Raw genomic sequence first — 21,535 nt, 5'->3', positions numbered from 1 at the left:
GAGGAGCAGTCGTGGCATTGTCATAAAAACACACACTACTTGTCCAAAACACTGTGGAATCAAATCTTGCTAAAGGGAGCTGCATGAAATATTTGGATTCGAAGTGTCTGGGAACTGAGCTGATCGCATGAGAATTGCCATGTCGCTAGAAGGTTCTTGGTTGAAAACCCATGATGCGGCTCATCGATGACCTTTGTGGAGTTTGGGTCTGACTGCCTTGTCTGGCCTGGCCTATATGTGATGCAAGTCCACATTGCAAGATTTACTGTTAATGCTATCAGGGGGATAATTTGGGCACTGAAATGCAATCAATAAAAGGCAGAGCTTCTGAAACATTCCCCTTTACCAACTTTAAAAAATGAAAATAAGAGAAAGGAGATTTCCAAATGAATGTTTACCAAGAAAACTATAATAGCTATGGAATCAATAAAAGAAAGAAGCAAAGGTGTACACAAAAGGAGTACTTAGGAAAGGTAGAATAAAATGTAAGCAATAATAATATTTGTCAGGGACCACCTTCTCAAAAGGGTCCAGCATCAACAACAAAAATCCAGAGAAAATGCACCATAACCCCAAGGAATTACAAGGTCATAAAATAGATTGATTAAAAAAAAATTCTTATAAGATGAATAAGAGGAGGAAAATGTCAACAATGAAGGAGGTTTCAATAAATGAGGAAGATAACTTGTGGAACACACACACACACACACACACACACACACACACACACACACACACACACACACACACACACACACACACACACACACACACACACACACACACACACACACGGAAAAAAAGATAGAGGAAAAATTTTCAATGAATGAGAAGTACTTGTGAATATGAATAGGCAATGGAAATATAAGGAATGAATCTGGAGAGGAAAACAGATTGAAAAAGCATTGGTTGACAGTGGGGAGAGGGGGCAAGGAGGGAGGGGTGGCCAGTGAGGTAAGGTCCCGAGGGAAGGGAAGATGGAGAAGGAGGTGGAGCAGCAGAAACAGACAGAGATGGGAAGAAATCTTACAGCTTCCACTGTACCCCCAAAACAATATTGCTTCAAACATGCATTTTCAAGGAGAGAGAATGTAGTGGATTGACTACAAATTTGAAAGGCAAAACAGAAACTGAAAATAGAATATGCACAAGCTTTCCTTGCTCAGCTCTCTCAAAAGCCCCTCTTGTTATGTGGTATAACAAACAATATGGATGACTTGGAGACTGACAATCGGAAAAAAAAGAAAAAGGGCACCATGAATCCAAACCGTCATAACAATGTCATGGAAAGAGCATCTTGTGTTTGTTTATCCAAGGCTGTGATTGCCGAATAATTTATATTAACAAAATATTTTTCTTCATCAAATAACCACCAGATTTTTTTTATTTTCTGAACCGGAGGCCTACAACAGCTTTAAGGAAACAGTCGAGCAACTTTTGGTGCAGTCAGTCACTTAAAAGTTCGCTAGTGAAGTAAATATAGCAAGCCACTAACTTTTGTGAGTTAAATTGTGGGGGAAATGCAATTTTTGAATCAAAGGCCTACCTGTAAGAGTTGTTGTTGCTTGTCTGGACCACTCCCTGCCAGGCCTTTCGCTCCCTCCGTGTGCTGCTGCTGAAGCAGGTATAGGCGAGCGGCCTGCAATACCTGTAACTGCGGCAAGCGCGAAGTGAACGCAACGAGATCAGGATTTGGGAGTTGTGGGGGAGATGCTACATTTCAACGATGGTCAGGATTGAGTGCAAATAAAATTAAGTGGGGCAATAAAATATAAACCCACACCGACGACACACCTTGATGTAAAAAGCTTATAAATCAATTTACATCAAATCAAAACGTGTAAACTACCAAGCCTACATTAGCTTGACAAGAAAATAGGTTCAATCCAAAACTATATATGTTGTCCACAATGATCATCGAGTGCACATATTAACTGTATGCTATTTGTGGGGGATATGTTCCTGGAAAATGCCGCAGATGTCGAATCCGCACGTAAAAAAAACAAAAAAAAAACTCTTCCTGTACATTGTTTTATTGATAGTGTATTATAAGCCTTTGAGAAGCAGGTCTCCATGCCCAGGACCCTCATTCTAACATCAGCTTCTAGTGTTTGATGGGTTGGTGGGATTCCCTGCAATTCCTTGCATAACACTTCACATAGTTGTTTTGGATTTTGTGTATGGTGGTGGTGGTGGTGGTTGTTGTCATTGCTGAAGCCATAATTACTGTTACACACACCTCACAGGTCTTGCCATCAGACATGAACAGCGTACCTGGACCCATTGCCAAATAAAACCAATTTCCACATTTCAATGACCGAGGACATCCGTTCGTTGCACAATACCATGCGACGCTATGCATTTATCACACTGTTGAAAAGCGTGTGTGCAACTGCTCTTTCATGATATTGCATGGAATGCATGCCTCGACACACTGTGGTAGCGCTTACTCACTAACATATTGATTCACCATATGCTCTCATCACGCTTGGGAGCTTTCATGTGAAGGAAGAGTACATGACTTTCTGTCTTCCACTCTTTCCCAAGGTTCTATTTCCTCTTGAGGTGATTTTGTATGGTCTGTCAGATCAAAGGTCAAGGCTGGTGTTTCCATAGTCTTCCAGGTTCATGATGACATTCCGCACAGTTTATTTGGAGATGGCTAGGATGCTTTAATTTATCCTGATGGAGGTGCCCATTCCCCTAAAGATGATAATCATTCTGCCTTGGTGCTCCGTAAACTCCTCTCTGAAACTTGATGTTCCGAAACAAAGCAATGACATTGTTCCCTGACTCTACATACTGTCTGCTGAATATAATTTACAATTACAAAAGTCAGAAATACGATGAAAATGGGGGAAATACGATGACATTTGGGGCAATGATCACAACTGGAAAGGGGTGATCTGTGACCTTTGGTCGGATGGTGTAAATAACAGTCATTGGAGAACATTGCATAAATATACATCGTACGTTGGATTCGCAGCATGCTTCGGTAAGTGCTCAAGTGGGAACACCAAATGGTCAACCTAATTACCAGAAAATACATTTCGGTTCAAGTCAGCCTATGCTATGCCATCATAGCTTGAGCACCAACATATGCTGTAATTAGACAGACATTCCCATCTTTCCTGTCCCTTTTCTCAAACATCCCCCACCCCCAGCCCTCCCTCTAGTCCTACCACTTCTGTTTCTCCTCCCCCTCCCCCAAACTCATTCTCTACATCTTCATTCCCCTGTGACCTCCATTGGCCTTCACATGATCGAGGTTTCTCAGACAATGCACTTCTTGCTCCATCTCATGTAAAACCAAATGGGGGAAATACCATGATCGGATTAAATAATTACTTTCAATAATTGACCTCTTTGGCCCCAATCTGTTCCCATATTGATGGAGCAGAGGTTTAAGCTCGACAGAGAAGTGAAAGATCCTTTATCCAACGCCGTAAAAGAAACCACACTTGTCGCAGCTATCAGAATTTAATATAAGAACAAACATTTAATCGAACCTCGACTACAGCACAACGCTTTGGTCTTTTACCATTCTTCCACTCAGAGGCATTGCTGGGACAGAGATAGCACTGTGTCCTCACTCCTTTTATTTGTAATTCCCAATTACAACAGGTATCTGGGAATCTGACACAATGAGAAGCTTTGTTCAGAGTGTTACCTTTATTACAAGGGATATTATTAGGACGGGGTTAAAAGTTCAGTCCTACAACCGATGATGATGATGATGATGATGATGATGTACCATGCCCTATGCAGTGTTGGTGCTGCCAAAGCAGTTACTTGGCTACACTCCTGGTCGGATCACCACTGATTCAGGTTAGGGCAGGAATTTGTAATTTGTTCATGGTGCTGGTGACAGCTTGCCTACTCTTTGCAAAGGAAAACGTGGGATCTTTAACATCCACCAACTGCAGCATGTTCACATAAAGGTAATAAAACACGTTACATTGATCATACTATGCCTGGTGTTGGCTTAATGGTTAGGGTGGTGGGCTTGGGATCCTCGGGTCCTGAGTTCAAATCCCGCTCAGCTGTTGAATTAATACCAGGTGGGGTTAACTCGGCCTGTCATCCTTCCGAGGTCGGCAAAATGAGTGTCAGCATGCTGGTATATTGTGTCGGAGTGGCGACCCATCCGGGATTGTGCCCAATAGCCAAGGAGACTGCTGAGGCAGCACCAACGCTCTGCACAGAGTATGGTCCCAATGGATGGATTGATCATACTAATAATTTATAGCTATAAGCCTCATTTGTCAAGAACTTAAATAAGAATCAGACATACCAGTGGGGGGATTGAAGAAAAAAGCAAGATAAATATTTTAAATGTGCATGTGCACTCATGCAAATAAAAAATATAAAAGCAATAATAAATCTCTAAATCGATATCAAAACACAAAAGATAAATTAACATGATAATTAAAAGTTAATGGGACCTTCAAAAATTATGTAACATGGGGAGGTGGGGGCCAGACGGGGGGGGGGGGGGTATGTCCAAATGTTATGTAGTGCTTCAGGGGAGGAAGGTTTTTCCGATGTGCCATGACATAACGCTAAAATGGCTAAATCAATCAATGACAACCTTGTTCCAGTGTATTCTAATAATTTCTCGATTTCTTATGCGCATTTATAGATAAACACAATGCCCCAAGTTATGATCGTTTTCATATTAGACGGTGTATAAATTTCGGTAACATCAGAGTGCTGGTATGCTCCGAACCAGGAAGTAAATTTTTTTTCTCTCTCTTCTCTTTTTGTTTTTCCTTGCCACGACATTGCGAAAAGGTAAAATTCGTTGGCGCTAATTGAATAATTGGGTATTAAAACTAAATTGTGAATCATCGTAACCGTGATATGCGAACTTCCGGGCCACGTACGTCCGGGCACGCGAGAGCGAAGAAACGGCCTGTGTCGTTGTTGTTTGTTGCTCGCGGTTTGAATATTTATTTATTTATGTATTTATTTTTTTACGGGCACGTACTCGTTCTAAAAAATGCAAGAATTTAATGATACACGTACTCAATATATTAATGATGAAAGCAAATCGCTTTGTTCAAACATTGTCTTCCCAAAGTCATCGTCCAGTTTCCACAGATAATTAATCTCATTTATAAATGAAAAAAAAAGCAATTGAACATATTAATTAGATATGATTACATCACTCCAAGCGATGAGATTTTAGTCTGATGACGTCATTACAGTGATTCTGACTGCTGCCTGGCCTGATTGACCTGTACCGCCTGCCTTTACTAATATAGTTCGTAGTAACTGGGGAAAAAAAAAAAAACAGGATAAATATCATCCGCGATTAAGGTATGAAATAGGGAAGGGAGGGTGTCTTCAACGAGCGTTACGTAGTATTTTAGGGGGTGTCTGTTGAAGCATTACAGAGCATTACAGGGTGGTGGGGAGGTGTCAGATTTGAGCAAAAACATGTTACGTAATTTTTGAATGGCCCCTTGGTGGAAAAAAAAAAGATGAAATAAAATAATTAAAAATGAATTTGAAACCTTTATTCGTCAACATTTCATTTCAAGTCAGTTAAACCCAAATCCACTTCAAGGTGTTGAGAGAACCACCAAATTCAGGGTGTTGAGAACCACTAAAGCAGCTTCCTGTGCCAGAAAATATTTGTGGAGGGGTGGCAGTGGTGGAGTTTGCCAGTTGCCTTCCCACAATATTCCACTTTTGGCGCAAAAAAGCAGAAATACACCAATTTGTGGAAGTCTGCCACATCCGATTATTAAAAACATAGCTCATGATAGAAAAAACAGATTGTTCACGTTAATTTGAGTTCATGCATCTAATTTTTTTTTTATTACCTGTCACCCAAGTCCTAATCTCTTAATTTTTTAAAGTATGTTAAATGAGAAACAACTTTTGACAAACATGCTTGTACACCATCTGCGGTAAGCGGCCTGTTGAGGCAACAAGACTAAAAATGGGGGTCAGAGACCATGATGGCACCATTATACCTGTGGACCGACAGAGACAAATCGTAAGAGGTAAACGGCATCGAACATGGCATATATTTATGTCAGCCGTGGTAGGATAACTCAGTTGGGAGTGAGATTGCCATTTAAATGTGTCATCGTGGCTTGAGCCCAAGGAGGTCAGACTTAACTATTCTGTGCCAGCAAGGGGGGAACGCAGCTTTGAGCACAGGACTGGGGAAGTAAAGCCAGCAGTCCTGTATTTAAATACAAGTTCCATTACAAAGAACTTCAATGCAGAAGGAGGCCATTCAACTTATGTAGCCTGTGTAATGGTTGACAACCTTTGGGTGTTTGTCCATGCCACATCCTTTTTAAATGTTGAGCAGAGGATTGTGGATGATCAAAATCGGAAAGCATCTTTCAAAATGTGTAGGTCACTTTATGCCGTTGGGGTTAGTTGTAGAATTATCACTAGCCACAAAAGATGTGAGTGCTGGGATGTGGATGTAGCACAGGCTTGATGGTTCAAAATGGCCTCCTCTTGTGTAAAGGTTTCCTTGCATTTAAAATCGCCAGGTTATGATGTGAGCACTCTCCGCTCCTTCTGCCACCAAGTTCACCTGCTGCTGAAGGTACAGAGCATCTGACGTTGGCACATCAGGCAATGCTTGGTCAGTCCCTCCTCGCTGCTCGACGGCCGCTGCAGGATCAGCCTGGCCCTGCCGCCCATTGCTGCGGCCTTGGCTGGCTGGATTGTTAGCCGGAGGGTCAGAGCCGGCCTCCTGCATTCCAACTCCCCGACTGTGCAAACGAGAAAAAAAAACAGAAAACCAAATTTATTTAATGGAACTAGTTTAATGGTGTAATGGTAATGGCAGATTCAATCAAGCAGTTCACCAGTGAGTACACATCAACAAAGAAAACCATAATCAGACAAAACTCTTACTGGCTTCATAAGTAGCTCCTCCCCAAGCTACTAAGTCCATCACACATGTCATCGAGTACCTACAGAACTCGAGAGAGTAAGAGATTTCAGGGGACAGCTTTCTTACCACATTGCGATAAAAAGGTGATGTCTTTAACCAAACAAGAAGGAAATTAGAACACACCATGCCTCCAACAATACTCTACTACTTCTTCAACGGCCCCCACTTATTCCCACTTTCTTATGGGATTGGTCGCGGAAGGACTTTGGCCCAAGCCTTTCATGATCTGGCTGGCAAGGCACTGACATTCATCAAAAGATGGTAGGAATTTGGAATTCGTTTCGGGTGCTGGTGATCCCTTACCTACTCTTCATCAAAGATGCATTGGAATCTGGAATGTGCACCAACATATGGCAGTAGATTGGATACCCGGCTTAACGCTCGTCCGAAGGAGGACATTGTGATGCAACGCCCCGCTCGTGTAGTCACCAATCCGACAGTTCATAAGTCGGTCAGAAATTTAACGCAGGTTAGATAGCTCAAAGTTACATGTGCTACGTCTGCACCATCTTTTCAGACCTTTTGACAAGAGATCACTTCCAAAACCTTTCAACTTTATTGTTTTTCAATTCCTTTATGACACATAAAAGTAAACAGGACAACACGCGTGAGAAATAGCCAAGAAAACATGACTTCATATTTCATCAATGTAAGAAGTGTTGTGAGCTAATCATCCACAAAGATTTAATCCACGGTGCAATATGGTGAGGATATGTCCGAACATTGAAAGGAGAAGGTATATTATTTAAAACCACAAGTTTGATTATGGCTTCCTGTCGTGTCTTCAGCCACTAAGTGGTTAATTGTAGTCACATCTCACAAGGTTGAGTCCAATTCTGAGCCAAAAGATAAAGTCTGTGTTCAGTACTCCTGAGATGAGGGTCCACAAGATGGTGAATAAAAACAGAGAAGGAACAGTTAGAATTTGTACATATTTCTTTCAGTAATGGTTATTTTCCCACTTCATGGGATCGGTCGGGGAAAGTATTCGGAGCAAGTCTTTCACGAACCTGTTGGCCCAGCCTGACGTTTGACAAGGACGTTTCGGACAGGAATTTGGAATTTTTCAGGATGCTGGTGATGGCTTGCCTACTCTTCGTGAAGGACACTAATGCTGGCAGGCAGGCCGCCCAGTTTAATGTCCACCCGAGGGACGGCGCACACATTGATACGTTGTCCTGGCTGTCAAACACCAGGATGAGAGTTTATAGCTGGACCAAAATTCAGACCCAGGCTGGACAGCTCAGAAGCGAGTGTGTGTACCTCCATGTTATCCTGCCAGCCACAGGAATTGTACGTATTAGTCCAAATCAGAGCAGGCCGTTTGGTTGAGTAGTTTAAAGACTTGTTTATTTCTTCACGAACTTGAGTTCAATTCCCATGGCTGCTGATTCTCTCGCCAAACCGCACTTGTCAAACGTCCCTCAACATGAGTTCAGGGATTCCTTTGTCCTGCAGTGGACAGAAATGGTATATTATTTCTGCGTCATGGTTTATGGTTTTCCTTTTCGTAGTCCAAAGTAATTAATTAACTGTGATGATGAACGACAAATCACTGACATCAAATTAAATCAAAGAACTCTAAATGGTCTTCTCATCCTAAAAGTTGCATTTTGAAAGTTTTCCAGAAAATGGTACGAGTGTGGCAAAGTAATATTCTGCTTTTAACTAAAAGGCGATCTTATCATGATGTAGTGTCCTGATAGATGAAAGCAATGCACATGTTTCGTCTCTAAGTTGCTGCCTTAGTTGAGGAATGCTTTTTCCAACAACCTGTGACAGAGTAGTGACCTGTCCAGGGTACATTCTCAGCTAAATGTACATGTTTATGGTCAGTCAGGGTAACACAAATGATCGCAAAAGGGTGTGGAAGTAACATCAATCAGTGAATTGCAAACAAATTAAATAATGACAAAGGCAACGAGAGGAGCACTCGGAAGAGCGCAAATCTCCACCACGTAATGCCTGATCCACGACAGCACATCGCGCCCAATACATTTTTGAAACATCTTGTTATATATCGTTTTTGGTCCGATATCCCGATGGTGAAGAATCAATTTAAAAATTCAATAACTCTCGAATCCAGATCCAGATTCGGATCTTCACCAAAATCGAATCAATTAGTCATGGTCACACACCCAACCTGTCCACCAAGGTTCATCCGAATCCGTCCACAGCTCTTTGAGATATCGTACTCTATATTAGTTTAGCCCAATCTCTCAATGGTGAAGAATCGCTTAAAAAATTCTTGCAGTCAGATCCGGATATGGATCGTCAACAAAATTTAATCACTTCGTCCTGGTCAAAGATCCAATCTGCCCACCAAATATCATCCGGATCCGTCCACAGCTTTGAGATATCCTCCACACAAACAGACAAACAAGAAGACGACGTCGTGCAGAGCATGACACTTGCAAAATCCATACAACACATTTGACCTCAAAAATACTTGGTGGTTGAATTCAGTCACCTGACATGCAAATCCACATCAAATTTCAAGTCAATAGGATGAAAATTGAGGATTTCAGAAATACCACCTTAGTTGTTGACCTTGGGCCTACATCGACCTTTTCGTCAATGTTGACCTCAAAAACAATTGGCCCGTTGAATTCAATGACTTGAAATATAAATCCTCTACAAATTTCATGTCAATCGGATGAAAATTGAGGATTTTAGCATTACCACCTTAGTTGTTCACCTTGGGCCCATGTTGACCTTTTAATCGAAGTTGACCTAAAAAAAATTGGCGGGTTGAATTCAGTGACCTGAAATATAAATCCCCTTCAAATTTCAAGTAAATCGGATGAAAATTGAGGATTTTAAAAATACCACCTCAGTTGTTGACCTCGGGCCTATGTTGACCTTTCGGTCGATGTCGACCTCAAAAATAATTGGCAAGTTGAATTCAGTGACGTGAAATATATATCCTCTTCAAATTTCAAGTCAATCGGATGAAAATTGAGGATTTTAGAAACACCGCCTAAGTTGTTGACCCCAGCTTGACATTTTGGCCCATGTTGACCTTTTGACCTCAAAAACAATAGGCTTCTCAAATTATCAATTTTCATCCGATTGACTAAAAATTTAAAGAGGATATATATTTCAGATCAATGAATTCAGCCAGCCAATAATTTTTGAGATCAACATGGACCAAAAGGTCAACATAGGCCCAAGGTCAACAACTAAGATGGTATTTCTGAAATCCTCAATTTTTATACGATTGACTTGAAATTTGAAGATGATTTATATTTCACGTCTATGAATTCAACTAGCCAATTATTTTTTGTCAACATAGACCAAAAGGTCAACATAGTCCCACAGTCAACAACTAAGGTGGCATTTATAAAATCATCAATTTTCATCGCATTGACTTGAAATTTGAAGAGGATTTTCAAATCAGGTCACTGAATTCAACGGGCCGATTATTTTTGAGGTTAATATTGACCAAAAGGTCAATTTTTTCAAAATTGTCAATTTTCAACCGATTCACTTGAAATTTGAAAGGAAGATTCATGTTTGGTCATTGAATTTAACCACCAATTATTTTTGAGGTCAAATTTGTTTTATGGATTTTTCAAGTATCGTGCTCTGCACGACGTCTTCTTTGTGTTTGTTTGTCTGTTTAACGCTGTCGGTCACAATTTTAAACCAATCTTCACGAAACTTCACCACATGGTAGAGTTTATCATGAGGAAGAAGCATATTGTTTTTGAGGTCAAAAGGTTAATCGGTCAACATAGTCAAAAGGTCAACATCTTAGGTGAGATTTCTAAAATCCTCAATTTTCATCCGATTGACTTGAAATTTGAAGAGGATACATATTTCAGGTCACTGAATTCAGCTGCCAATTATGTTTGAGGTCAACATTGACCAAAAGGTCAGTATAGGCCCAAGGTCAACAACTAAGGCTGTATTTCAAAATGGATTTTGCAAGTATTGTGCTCTGCACGACATCTTTTTCGTGTTTGTCTGTTTGTGTACAGGATATCTCAAAAAGTTGTGGACTGATTTAGATGAAATTTGGTGGAGAGGTTGGGTGTGTGAGACAAGGCCAAATTTGTTTGACTTTCCTGAAGATTCAGATCCTGATCCGGCTACTATGTTTTTTCAGTGATTGTTCACCATAGAGAGATGTGGCCAAAAATGATACGTAACAAGATATCTCAAAAAGTTGTGGACGGATGCAGACAAAAAAAAAAAAAAAAAAAAAAAAAAAAAAAAAAAAAAAAACTTGGTGGACACGTTAGGTGTATGACAACAAAGAATCCATTCAATTTTGGTGAAGATCCAAATCCAAATCCGGATCTGAGAATTTTTAAAGTGATTTTTCACCATTGAGAGATTGGAATAAAACAATATATAGTACAATATCTCAAAAAGTTATGAACGGATTCCAACAAAACTTGGTGGATGAGTTGATTATATGACAAGAACATGCTGATTTAATTTTAGTTCAGGTCCGAATCTAGATCCGGCCTATCAGTAGGTTATAAAATGTAAAATAATCAGCATGGCGGAGGTATGCACTCTACCGAATGCCCTTCTCGGGAGAACTATTATTATTATTATTATTATTATGATTATGATAATAATAGTGAACTAGAGGTAAACGCACTCGCGTTTGAGTTGTCGAGCATGGGGTCAAATCTTGGCTAATCCATAAACTGAGACCCTGGTGTTTCGTAGGCATTCATCAATGTGTGTGCCATCCTTTGTCCTTCCCTCGGATGGACGTTACACTGGGTAACCCATCTGCCAGTATAAGTTGGTGGATGCTAAAGATCCCAGTGTCCTTTATGAAGAGTAGGTGAGTTATCGACGGCACAGTGAACAATTCCCAAATTCCCGCCCTGACTTCCTGTGTCAGAGTGGTGACCTGTCCAGGAATGTAACCAGAGCCAAAAATGATGATGATGATGATGATGATGATGATGATGATGATGATGATGATGATGATGATGATGATGATGATGATGATGATGATGATGATGATGATGATGATGATGATGATGATGATGATGATGATGATGATGATGATGAAAGTTTGCAAACACAGGCCTGATGGGCCAAATTATCTTTCTCCAACAAATTTGTTCAGCTGTGTCGGCCTTATATACAAATTGAGAACTTTGAATTCGAAAAGTCAAAGCAAACAAAAATAATGCTTCGAGCTGCCGTTAAAAGTGAATTCAAAGGGATTGCATAAACATATTGAGGAAGAGAATTGTAAAAGAATAGTCAGCACCTGTTATCTTTAACAGTACAGTATAACCTTTGCTTTAACAACCAAGCACTTTAAACAGCACCACAAAATAAAATTCAGGTAATAATTCAAATGTGTGTAAGTAGAGCCAAAGCAATAAGATGCTCAAATCATTGATGATTTCTACCCTTCCTCCCCGACCACCACCAAAAGGGGACATTAAGAGCCAGTTATCATGTACACTCAATATCCATGCACATTGCGGTGGTCCATTGTTATGTATGCAAAAATACCATCATTATCTGGATTTTTGATCTCTCCCCTCCCCCACATTGTGCACCCATAATACAACACCCTTAAACATATTCTGCCAGACAAAGCACATTTTCTATCAGGATTCATAGATGGACTCTGTGCTATATGTTTCAAACCGTCAGATGTTAATTCCTTTTCTTTTGGCCTGGGAGGACAGAAAAACTTGCGTCGCATCATCAACGGAACAGCCTGGTAGTTCACTGTGCTGTGCTTGATGTCTACAAGGAAAAGCCAAAGCTCAAGCTGTTTGCGTTTGCAACATCAAAATTCCTACTTGCTAAATCCATTCCCTCTCTCCAAAGGTTGCCATGGACACATCAAATTGTCCAAATCAAATGGATGAACTGTTGAGCTATTAGTACGACTTTAATATTGAAACGGACAACAGATTTATCTTGAACACCACTCGAAGATACATGATCACGGCCAAACACTTGCAGAAACGAAGGCGATGACTTAAAACGTGATTTTAATGAAAACTCAGAATTGCTATCGTGGTAATCGTCGTAGAACATGAGCCTCATCAAGCTTGACCACCAGACTTGTGGGACAATTTTTCACGGTTCCGCCTTGGTTTCTGCACAAAACAAGTGAACAGAGTAACTGAAAGCACTGCGCGAGTACGGCATGAATTTGTGAATCAAAACAAAGCTTCAGTTGATCAGACATATACATTTTAGTTACATAGCATTGACCTGATTTCTGACCTGATATTATTTGACGAGAAACTGTTGTTCTGTGGCATTGCAAGAAAGGAATTACATCATCGAGTACACCGTCCTTTTGGATATCTCCTCCATGACATGTTAAGCTGAAGGTGTCATCCACTCAAACTTGCTCATCAACCAGTCAAATGTACCATGCTCTTGAGAGAGCACCATGCTGCCAGAGTAGTTAGAGAGCAAAGGTAATGCTGGGTAGTTTTCCGTTGCCTTCTGAACAATCAATCAAGGCAGGAATTTGGAATTTGTTCAGCTGTGCTGGCAATAACCTGCCTACTTTTTGAGAAAGACACTCGGGGATCTGTAACGTCTACCAACAGCCAACGTTGGCAGACGGGGATCCTCTGCCATACATTGAAGCCTCACCCTGCGCGTGAAACACCGGGGTGACAGTTTAGAGTTCGGTCGATATTCGAACCCAAGCTCGACGGCGTAGAGGTAAGTTTGCAAACCTCTAAACTATTCTGCCAGCTCTGATCTCAAACTTGCCATAATGGATGTTAAAAAAAAAAAAAATCCACAGTATATTGTGGAAAGAGATGACTGTTGCTCGTCAGTTAGTGCCGGATCAAAAACAGATTCTAACTTGCTGCCTCTTGGTTATTCAGTCAAAGACTGCCGTTGCTGACCATGACGGTGCCAGGAGAAAGACCAGCATCCCACAGTCAATGACAATGACAATGCAATCACTTCTCAAAATAACAAAAATTATTTCACAGGAGAAATGAAGAAGAAACAACTTTTGGCCTGAAAAAAAATGTAATTCATACAAGACACTAAATGTTACAATCTCCCTTGTTATTCCCACTGGGAAGCACAATACGGAAACTACGACTGTTCGTGGATAGTCACCAATGCTGAGAATTTAACCCGGGCAGGTCACGACTCTCGTCGCGGATTGCTGCTGAAGCATCCCTCAACCGCGGCAGGAATCTAGAATCCGGTCACGGCAGTGATGCGCCATGTCATACTCTTTACAAAAGGTATTGTCGGATGTTTAATAGCAACAACCCGAATGCGACCAGAAGGGACCACCGACTCATCATCGTCTCTGAGGTGTACGGCATTCTCATTGATGTAATGGCCTGCCTGCTAATCCCCAGGATGACCATTTCATTGCTTGTTGGGAATCAAAACCAAAAAGGTGAGTCGGCAACCTCAGAGCTATCGTTGCAACTATCCTGTTGTGATTATCTAATAACTGCACAAAACCAGAGAAAGTACGTATACGTGTTGAATGTTAAAAAATAAATAAATAATTCTTGCCCAATAAGATGTCACTTTTGATCTTCATAAACTTGAACCCGTTACATTTTATGACAATTAAAGAGATCACTTGAGTATTGAATGATACCTCTAAAGAACTGGCAGGATATACCTGAGAAGTATGCACACTCGGCTCTGAGCCGTTGAGTCAAGATTCGAATCTCGACATAGCGATACGCAGTCGTTCTGGTGTTTCACATGCAGACCGAGTTATCAATGTGTGCACCGTCCATCAGATGGACGTTAAAGCCTGAGAACTTGTCTCCAAGCACTGGTCATTGGTGGACATTAAAGATCCCCACAGTGTCATTCATGAAAAGATGACTTATCAACGGACCCTGAAACAAGTGACAAATTCCGGCCACTTTTGCTCGAGTATCTTGCGACGAGAGACAATCCACCGAGGATTTTTTTTTTTTTGGATACAAAGTCGAGCCTCGTGTAGCAGTGAGAACACAGAATGCATCGGCAGGATCTAACAGAACAAAGGGAGCAGTAGAAAGAGAGGGGGAAACACATCGACGGCAGGGATGAGGGACAAAATAGAGGGATGTGGGGGAAGAATAAGTTTGTCGAGTTGTCGTAAACAGGCCAAAGTTCTGGAAATTGTACGGAACTCTATTGTAATACCTCTAAACAATATCCCGGTGAGTAAATTCAGCATGCTGTGGTTCAAACTCATGAATGCTGGAGCCAAAGCCAAATGCATGATGTTACGCATGTTTTTTTTTTAAAGACCCTAATTGTGAGCGACTTGACTGCCAAAGTTAAGGTGGAGCTCCCTCGAGTAAACGAATCGTGTTTACAGTTACACACCTGACTGTGTAATGGGGTGAGGCACGGGTGTGGAATTTTTGTTGTTATTGACTTAGCGACATGAGTCCGGGTGGTTGTTACCCCACACTGGACAATCCCGTTTGGCCAGCAATCAGAATGCACTCAAAGGCTTTCCGAACACTGGAGATGGAAAAGATGTTTTTGCAAACAGAAAAGGCACAACGACAATGGTGGTACAGTGCAGCAATGGATAAACATGCCTGTCCTGTATGTGCCTGGCATTTTAGAAAGGGAAAAAAAAAAATTAAATCCGTTGGTATTCATAATTTGGCACTTCGTTATAAACTGAATGCCACCATTGGATAGTCCACACCCCATACAATAATTGGCTGAAAAGCTACTTTAATATCTCTTCGGAAAGAAATGTACCATCACGAAGTTTTCAAACTTGTCTGTAAGAACAAACCAGAATCGAGGATCAAGACAACTGCCACACAGTATTCTGCACAGCATTTATGTGGCTGACAATAGCACAAAACCTTGAGTTGATTTTCTCCTTTGACTGCATTAACATCTTTCGAAGCAACCCCATGATCCTTCCTGTGACCCTGTGCACACCCTCAAAGAGGGGGTTACAAATGCCAATTCAGCTTCTAGCAATACAAAAGGGCCATCAAAGTTATAGCTAACAAAGCAAACTCTTATTAAACTGGAAGGGCACTCGGTAGAGCGCATACCTCCGCCACGCATTGCCTGATCCACGAGAACATATCGGGCCCAATACATTTTTGAAATATCATGCTATATATCGTTTTGGAGCCCCATCTCTCAATGCTGAAGCATCACTTAAAAAAAAAATTAAATAACTCTCGTATCCAGATCCAGATTCGGATCTTCACCAAAATCTAATCAGTTCGTCCTCATCACACACCCAACCTGTCCACAAAATTTCTTCCGGATCCGTAGACAACTTTTTGAGAAATCCTGCACACAGACAGAAAGGTGGTGAAAACATAACCTCCTTCACCTTCGCTGGTGGAGGTAAAAAAAGAAAGAACAAACCTGGAAAAAAAGGCAATGTGAGCCTACAATGCAGTGATATGGGCGAGGTGAATACACAGTGAAATGATACGACTCATACGATCTTGATGATGGCACAACCTACTAACGCAAAGGGAGGATAACAATAAAGGACCCTTGATTTCCAACTTGAAAAGTTATATTTCCCACATTGCTGATGAATGAAAATAACATTTCCACATGATAGCGGAGAACTCTCCAGCATGCTGGAAAGAATCTCGTGAATTGGGTCTTCAAGGAGGAACTCCACTCAAAACAGCAATTCTGAAAAGAATTGCTGAAGAGGAGCATTGATGGGTAAGTGTGTTTGTAGACAGCAGGCCAAATGGCTAAGCTAATTTTATGTCTAGAGAATGCCTGATAAGTTAACATCCCATAATTGAAAACATAGGCATGTGTATTGGGTGCAGTTGGTGGTTTGTTGATTCAGACATTGGATTGACATCCCTCAGGTTGTGGGTTCAAATCCAGATAAAGAAGGAATCAGGAATAAGAATTTGTATTCAAAGCTTCAGAAAGTCTCGTCTCAGAGCTACCACATTGGTGATAAAAAAAAAAAACCACATTATACTAATAAAGAAACATCACTGTTAGTTTGTAAAAACCTAGCTGGCTCATTAATGACTTTCAAGGAAGGGACAATCTCATAACCCTACCTGGTCTGCCATCTGGGATTTGCATGTGATGCCAGTGCACTCGTTATGTTTGACTCTCATTCACTTCCCTTGTTACAGGAGATTGTTTTGAATGGGTTTGACTCTTCTCTTGCATATATAACTAAAAAAAACAATTACATTAAAGCTCTCAGAATTATTTATTTGTATATCCTATTCCTGCGGCTCGTCCCACGCTGTCCCATGATGGTCTGACACTTTTCCATACACTAACTATCACGTTGATTTTAAACATTACTGGAAGGGACAATAAAGTGACGAACTATATTGCACAAAGAATAGTGAAATGAAAGTGGAAAATAACCAATCAGCAGCTTTCCAAATGCAGCTCAAGGAATGGCCACCATCAACAGGAGGGGAACGCATGGACAGACACCATGGTTCAAAAACTGACTGATTTGTTTTCAAATGTTGTGAGCCAAAAAGGGGGAGATCTGCTAATTGGTGGAGGTCCAGCACGTGTCAGAAAGTAAGGAAAAAAAACTAAACCCGAAGTCATAAAACGATGGATTCAGTTGATGTGGTATCAGGGTGTGGGAGAGAACTGAAAAGGTGAGATAAGATGACACTGGGTCAAGGATACGCTGAGAAAGCATGGATAGGGCACCACAGACAGGGATAGGCCAGGGCCTGTTCTTACCTGCTGCCTGAGAAGCATGAATTACCTAATGACATAAGTGGCAGAGTGGTGTTCTTTGTGCAAAAACATGGCGTGGATGCGACGACAATGGCTCCTGACCACACAGAGGTAGTTTGACTGAGCATGGCTGCCACTTCATGGACAAGCACTCGTGTCACTTACAATTCAAACTGCCAACCACAGACCCTTAAAGGTATGGGGTGGTCAGAGAATGAACACTCCTCATGGTAACATATTCGCTCGCCAAATGAGTAGGAACATTTGTTAACATTACAAATAGCCTTGCTGGAGTCATTAAATCATGGCCTTGCTTTTGTGGGTCATTAACATGATCATGAGTCATTAAGTCTTCAAAATACTTGTGGGTTTGAAATACATAATACATAGTTCTCTGCATATATGTGGAAAAACAAAAAGTTAGTAATTAATACATCCCTGAAATAGCATGAGGTTGAATGTAAAATTACTTGTTGGTACAATCTGTCCTTATATTCATCTTACAGAGCATGACGTGAGCATTGCTGTGTTTGGAGATAAACAAATGAAAATCCAGCGACAAGGTTTCTTGGTTCCAGCAATGTTCTAACTTTAGTCATAGGAAGAATGCCATGCAGCTTCAAAAACAGCAGAATCATGTTGCATTATATATAAATATAAATATAATATATAAATGTCAGATATGTATGTGTATGTGTATGTATATGTGTGTATGTGTGTCTTCCATAACTCAAAAACCAGGAAAACTAGTGGCCACAAACTTTTCATTCATACCAAGGGAACTCCAAGGAAGTGCATGGATGAAAACTGGGTGTTTGGGTAAATTTAAACACCCCTTTTGAAGATAATTTACAGCCTTATTTAATTATCCTTTATCAAGGCTTCATCCTTGGTCAACCACTTTATCAGTCCTCTTTCATCTCGCTAGGGTCTTAATTCGACATTTTTACTGTTTGGCCTGCTCAACAATGCCTTGACATGCCACAACAGGCCACAACAGTTTCTTAAGGATAAAGCACTCAATATATATATATATATATATATGTATATATATATATATATATATATATATGTATATATATATATATATATTTTTTTTTTTTTTTTAACTTTCTTCACTCATATCATCGAATGCCTGATGACCGGGCGTAGTGGCGTGCGCCTGTAATCCGGCTACTCGGAGGCTTGGGTTGGAGGATCGCTTGAGGACGGGAGCTCTGTGCTGGGCCGCGCTATTCGAGGGTGTAGGGCAGCCCGGAATCATGGCGAAACCCAATCCTTATCCCTGTGTGGTAAGAGGCGACCAGGGTTGCATCAGGAAGGGCATCGGGCATAAAACCTGTGCCAAATCAGTATGCGGATCACAACGGATAATCCGCTGTGGCGACCCCTAACGGGAGCAGCCGAAAGATGAACAACAACATCATCGAATGCCTGATCATCATACCTATGAATCGCTGGACACATCGCAATGCTTATAAACACCCGGAGACGCCAGTGTCCGTGGCTGTATTTCATTTCCGTACATGTGATAACCTTGAGAACCTCTGAACCTGAGCCAAATTTAAAAATTAAAACTGCGGAATTGACCTTAGTAGCAGTTCCGACTGGTAAAATAAAGTGTTCATTTGTCCAATTCGGCCATTGTTTGACACGCCGGGTGCCGTGCCATTTCAGTACACTGCAGGGCCAATTTTTTTTCTGAGAGATTGAGTTATGGTCTTTGACTCTATGCTATGGATAACAATAACCGGCATAAACAGACGCTTGTTTCCAAACAGGCAAAATGAAGATGACGCGTGTACGTCCAATAGATACCATGAACCCACACTCTCTCCAAAGTCATAGTCCTCTACTTAGATGGTCCCGAATAGAAAAAGACAAGAGAAAAAGTAGCGTTAAGAAGCAAGAAAAAAAGTAGAAAGAGGGAAATAAACAGTGACACTTAGGCAAACATAAAAGTGGATACATACAGTGAGGTTCATACATGCATACATAAACATAAACAGTCGACTTTAGGTAGTAGGTTGTCGACAGCAACTGCCCAGTGGAGTACGACCGTCCCGACTTAAAAGTGTTAAAGTGGTGCCTGGAACCATCTTACACTCTCCCTGTCAGGATTACTACTCTTTATTTCTGTCTCACGAGCTTCAATTTGTCTTTCTCACATGTACCTACTCATTTTCACTCCATATCTGAACATTCATCTTTCTTTTTGATTTCTTATAAACTACGAATCAACTCTTAGATTTTTCTTCCTTTTCTTCCCTCCTCTATCTCTTCAGTTTATTTTTGTTTCATTTAAAGTCTCGCCTTGATGAGGACTATATAGTCTGTGACTGGATCCTTTAACATAAAAAAAACAACATAAATATACATACATACTGTATGTAGCTTGGACTTACGACTGTATTGGGGAGACTTCAGAACTAAGTTGTATGTAATATTTATTTTTGTTTGAAGGATTGTACTGAGAACTGAGAAGGATTGTAAACCATCAGGAAGAATTGGGTAAGGAGTATGTGTGCCTTCTGTACAGGTGAGGCCAGGTGGAGGGCTTGTGGCCACAAAAAGGCACCAGAAAAGTGCTATAAATGCGCTATACAAAGGACATAGTGGACGCATGGGACGTGCCATGCGCAGGTATGGTAATTCTGTCCAGGGCTTGAAAAGGACTGCAGGATAAGCGGCCTTGTGAACTCCGAGGAGGTCCCAGATGAGGGCGAGACGTTATGACTGAGCCCCATCTCCCGTCCTGCAGAGTGGCCAATGTAGACCAGCTGATGGTGATCTCAAGAGGATATAAAAAGTGTTGCACGTGCATGCACACTCTGTCTCTGCTTCATCACCGATGAGACACGGATGCTTCGAGAGACTGCAGATGCTGTATCCCCACCATCGCATCTCATCGCCTTCCTCTCACCTGCGTACCGTGCAGCACCAGCCCCGTACAACACCAGCATGCACAGGTCATCCTGGAGGCAACATAGCTTATTCCTGCTGAAGTCCTTGCCTGCCCCTTTGTTTCTGGTTTGATCTTGGTATTCCGGTGCCAAAGATTGCGGTTAAGTTCCATTTGCGTATACAACTTCACGTACTCCCTTCTACTATATTTGTTTCCATCAACTGCCAGATCTGTTCCATTTATTCATAATGGCTTGTCTATCCTCATCCCCCATATTCTTTTTAAATAAAACCATTTATTTGCAAGAACCATCTTCCTGCCTTCTGCCTTCTGCCTTCCCTTGCAACCAATCACCAGTTTCAGTTTGTTTTAGGGCAATCTTTGGGGGGAGTAGCATGATAAATTAATGTAGTATAAATTCAGATTGTTTTGTCATTCACGAGGGTCAAAGATCTTCCGCGTGATGGATGACGTTAGTCTGTTGACGCAACAATACATACATACATACATACATACATACTCTGGCCATGAACAAACATACATACATACATTAGTCAATGTTATGTGGATTATAAAAGCCCAATGCAATAACCCATCTTGGACACCTGTTTCTGCCACAGGAATTCTCAGATAAGTAAAACAGTTTGTACAAGCCTCTGCCTTTCAGAAGAAAAGTGAATTCAAGTCAACACATTGAAGTCCTCCCCGAACTAGCTTCTCATTTTTGTGTTAATCCTCTTTTCTTCCTTGTGTGTGCCCACCAACCCAACCCCCCCCCCATCCATCCCCCTCCCCTTTGGCAGTCTGTCAACCTGCTGCCATTTGTCCTTCAGCTCTTTCATGAGCCTAGACCCTTGTCTTTGCAAAAACACTTCTACTATTAAACCACAATGGATCATCAAAATTCAGTTAACACATGGTCTTTGCCTACAAGAGGCCAGGGCAGTGAACCGAAAGAGGATGTTCAATTTGTATTGACTGGTTCAGCAGCAAGACTAAGACTAGTTCAGATAATTGTAAAGTTT

At 41.1% G+C, this 21,535-nt stretch overlaps 1 protein-coding gene and 1 pseudogene across 1 annotated transcript in view; one reads left to right on the top strand and one right to left on the bottom strand.

Annotated features, from left to right (window-relative positions):
• Window positions 1–753: 753 nt before the first annotated feature.
• LOC147032588 (uncharacterized) overlaps window positions 754–21,535 on the bottom strand; it is a 75,357-nt gene continuing 54,575 nt past the window's right edge. Inside the window, exons 3-4 of the mRNA XM_085870333.1 lie at window positions 6,566–6,746; window positions 754–1,654 (exon numbers count right to left, since the gene is read on the bottom strand). Of these exons, the coding sequence (XP_085726459.1) occupies window positions 1,535–1,654; window positions 6,566–6,746 (301 nt within the window). The 3' untranslated portion in view covers window positions 754–1,534. The remainder of the gene's footprint in view (window positions 1,655–6,565; window positions 6,747–21,535) is intronic.
• LOC147032589 (signal recognition particle RNA) lies at window positions 18,747–18,887 on the top strand (annotated as a pseudogene).

This window comes from Eptatretus burgeri, chromosome 2 (genome assembly GCF_056783735.1).
Source record: "Eptatretus burgeri isolate ZD-2024b chromosome 2, Ebu_testis_v1, whole genome shotgun sequence".
Taxonomy (NCBI): domain Eukaryota; kingdom Metazoa; phylum Chordata; class Myxini; order Myxiniformes; family Myxinidae; genus Eptatretus; species Eptatretus burgeri.
This window is presented reverse-complemented; position numbering and strand designations above follow the sequence as displayed.